Source organism: Hevea brasiliensis, chromosome 6 (genome assembly GCF_030052815.1).
Source record: "Hevea brasiliensis isolate MT/VB/25A 57/8 chromosome 6, ASM3005281v1, whole genome shotgun sequence".
Taxonomy (NCBI): Eukaryota; Viridiplantae; Streptophyta; class Magnoliopsida; order Malpighiales; family Euphorbiaceae; genus Hevea; species Hevea brasiliensis.
In genome coordinates, this window is record NC_079498.1 from 1,080,867 (window position 1) to 1,083,904 (window position 3,038).

Genomic DNA, 3,038 nt, shown 5'->3' on the forward strand with positions numbered 1-3,038 from the left:
AAAAATCGAATTAACCAAAATTAGAATATATTGATTTTGTTTAAAATCCCTTGTAGTATATTTAATGAGTTATCGGTAGGCAAAGTTCGGTAATTTATTAGGTATACTATGGGATTATGTTATGCCTTACGGAGGAGTAAGGTGTGATAAGTAATTTGGCATTACAGCAAGGATGGGAATTATAATGTCAAGTCCGGGTATTATGTTGCTCGAAATCTTCATACTGATTCATCTAGACATTTGAGAGTGAGTCCAGGTCCAACCTCTATTGCTATGACTGACAACTTTTGGAAAGATTTATTGAATATTCAATTGCCTACCAAAATTTCTATTTTCTTATGGAAGCTTTTTCATGAAAGACTCCCTTGTGTAGAATTACTACGTTGCAAAATTTCGAATATTCCAGCAGAATATAAAACTTGTGGAACTGTGGAATCTTTGCAACATATCTTTTTCCAATGTCCTAAAGCTATGGAAGTATGGATCCATTCATCTTTTCGAGTACGATCTCTCTTGCTACATAGTAATCATTTAGCTGATTATTGGCTTGAGCTTTCTGATGCTATTTGACAACATGTTGATGCTAAAGCTTTATTACAACTTCTTGCTTACATTTTGAAGTACATTTGGAAATGTCGTAATGCCTTGGTATTTGAAAATGTGATTTGGCCCTTCCAAGATGTTCTTATGAAAGCTTCCACCTCTTTGAAAGAACTTCAAATGTCTATACAGTCATCATCACCCCCACAGCATCCTCCAGTCCACCGTCCATCCACTTGGACTCCACCTCCTTTTCCTCCAATCAAAATCAACTTTGATGCTGCAGTTAATAAGCATCATGGCTTTGGAGCTATTGCAGGTATTGCCCACAACAATTTGGGTCATCCTATTGCTTGGTTTTGCAAAAGGATAATCGGCATTATTGACCTTATGGTTTTAGAGTTGCTTGCTTGCCATGAAGCTACTCTCTTGACTAAAAACAAATCCTTCCATCTTGTTTAATTGGAAGGTGATGCTCAATTAGTAATCTAAGCTACTAAGGGAGGTATTATTCAGAGTGATCTTCATGGTATCTTTAACAATATTGCTCATTTATGTTCTGAACTCTCTGATATTACTTTTAATTGTGTTCCTAGAGCTTGTAATAGTGCTGCTCATAATCTTACTAAGAAAATACTTCAGGATGATTCTTTCGCCTGTAATCCTTTAGAGCAGACTAATTTTGTACTTTTCTCTTTAAATTAATAGATATCTCATTTCTAATTGGCAAAAAAAAAAGTCACCTCTTCTTGAACCTTGCAGTGGACAAGAACTTGTAGTTCAGCTAAGCGGTTCGGTTTGGTCCATTAAAAAAAATTGAAAAAAGTTCCAATCATTAAATTGTTTCAACTAGAATTAAACTAAATGATATCAAAATTGGAACAATCCCAGATCGGCTCCTTGCGGTTTGGTTCGAGGCCTAAGGGGCTACCGCTTGGAATTGCCTATTCCAAATTGAAATCAGCCCGGAACTGAAACATAGCGAATGCTGTAAAAAAGTAGGAAATGTTGGACAATAATGATACGAAATTAGGGAAATGGTATGATATATATAAAATGTTTTTAGCATATAAGAGTGCTTAAATGGTTGACCATTAATTTTATTTTTATTTTTATTTACTGAAAGGGCCTAGGACTGGTACTCAAACTTAGATAAAAATCTAAGTTGAGATCCCTTGATTGTAATTGTTTTAAACTACAAGCTAGATTGCCAGATACATATGCAGCAAGCGATGGCAGCCACTAGTAGTTCTGAATAAGGGTGGACAACCAAAATGATGATTGTGTTTGTTCAAGGCTTGGTTTGGAGTTCTTATTGGCTACATACAACAAGATTCCCATGTCAGGTTTTGCTTGTTTAACTGTGGACACAACATTGGCCGAACCATCAGAATTCTTCAATTGAACAGGTGTTGGAAAGTTTCCATTTTTATCAGCTTTCTGGATTCCAGTGGAAAGAGATTTCCACTTGTTCTCACGGCTAGTCACGTCTTCAAGTGGAAGAAATCTTTGGGCAAAATTACTCAGCACTTTTCTCTCGATATATGTGAATCTTGCAGCTTCTGCAACCATCTGGATAGTAACCACAAGAGGACCAGCAATTTTAGTTGGCTGGGTGTTATCATACTTGTTGAGTGTAAAGATTGAATCATCTAATGCCAGGACTCCCAAATTGGTTTTCAATCTATCTGCTCCATTCTTCTGCAGATCCACATAGCTACCAGTGAATTTTAATTTGATTTGGTTTGTGTCTTTATCTTTGAAAAGATAATCAGTTGCTTTATCAGGAGCATCGCTGAAGAAGAAGGCCTTACTTCCAGCTTTATAAGCCACAACATATATGTTGATGAGATTCAATGCTACTGTGACCTTATAGTTCTGTGAATTTGTGAGTTCCACTAGAAGATACTGCTTATCTTGGGCCACTGTGGCAGGCAACACGGGTATCCCATTGCTATTACCACTTCCCAGTTTCCCTCGGAGATCACTAAGGAATGTGGAGTAGCTGGTCGCAGTGGCATCTTTAGTGCTGAAGCTTGCCGTGGGGAAGACGCCAAGTGTGTAGTCATCATTTGCTGTTAATGGATAAACCCTGGCGGTTCCAAATACAATGGTCCAGGAAATCCATGTTGCCACCACTATCCACAAAGCTACCTTCATATTTTATTTGGAATTATGCTAACAGCACCTGTCATCAAAATGGTAAATATGCTTAGTATATTAATATTTATTTAGTAAGTGGAATTGAGAGAGTAGAAATTTAAACCTGAATTTACTTAATGAGTATATTAATCAATTATATATATTATAAAAAAGATTGAGGGAGAAGAGCTTTCACTACTTACAAAGTGATCAGCAGGAGATGAGGGAGGGAGGGAGACTAGGAGAGATGGTGTTTAGCATTGCATAGCCAATGCTTTTATGGGGGAAGAACTGGTCCCCTTTCTTCATTTTTTTTTTTTTAATATCCAAGAAGACATCTTGTATTATTTAATATT

General features: G+C 36.7%; 1 protein-coding gene across 1 annotated transcript; it reads right to left on the reverse strand.

The window, feature by feature from the left end:
- Positions 1–1,627: 1,627 nt before the first annotated feature.
- Positions 1,628–3,038, reverse strand: LOC110642038 (ribosome-inactivating protein gelonin). Its single transcript, XM_021793961.2, has 2 exons — positions 2,886–3,038; positions 1,628–2,728 (listed from the first exon to the last, which is right to left on the reverse strand). The coding sequence occupies exon 2, from the start codon at positions 2,698–2,700 to the stop codon at positions 1,783–1,785; it is 918 nt and encodes a 305-aa protein (XP_021649653.1). The 5' UTR covers positions 2,701–2,728; positions 2,886–3,038; the 3' UTR covers positions 1,628–1,782.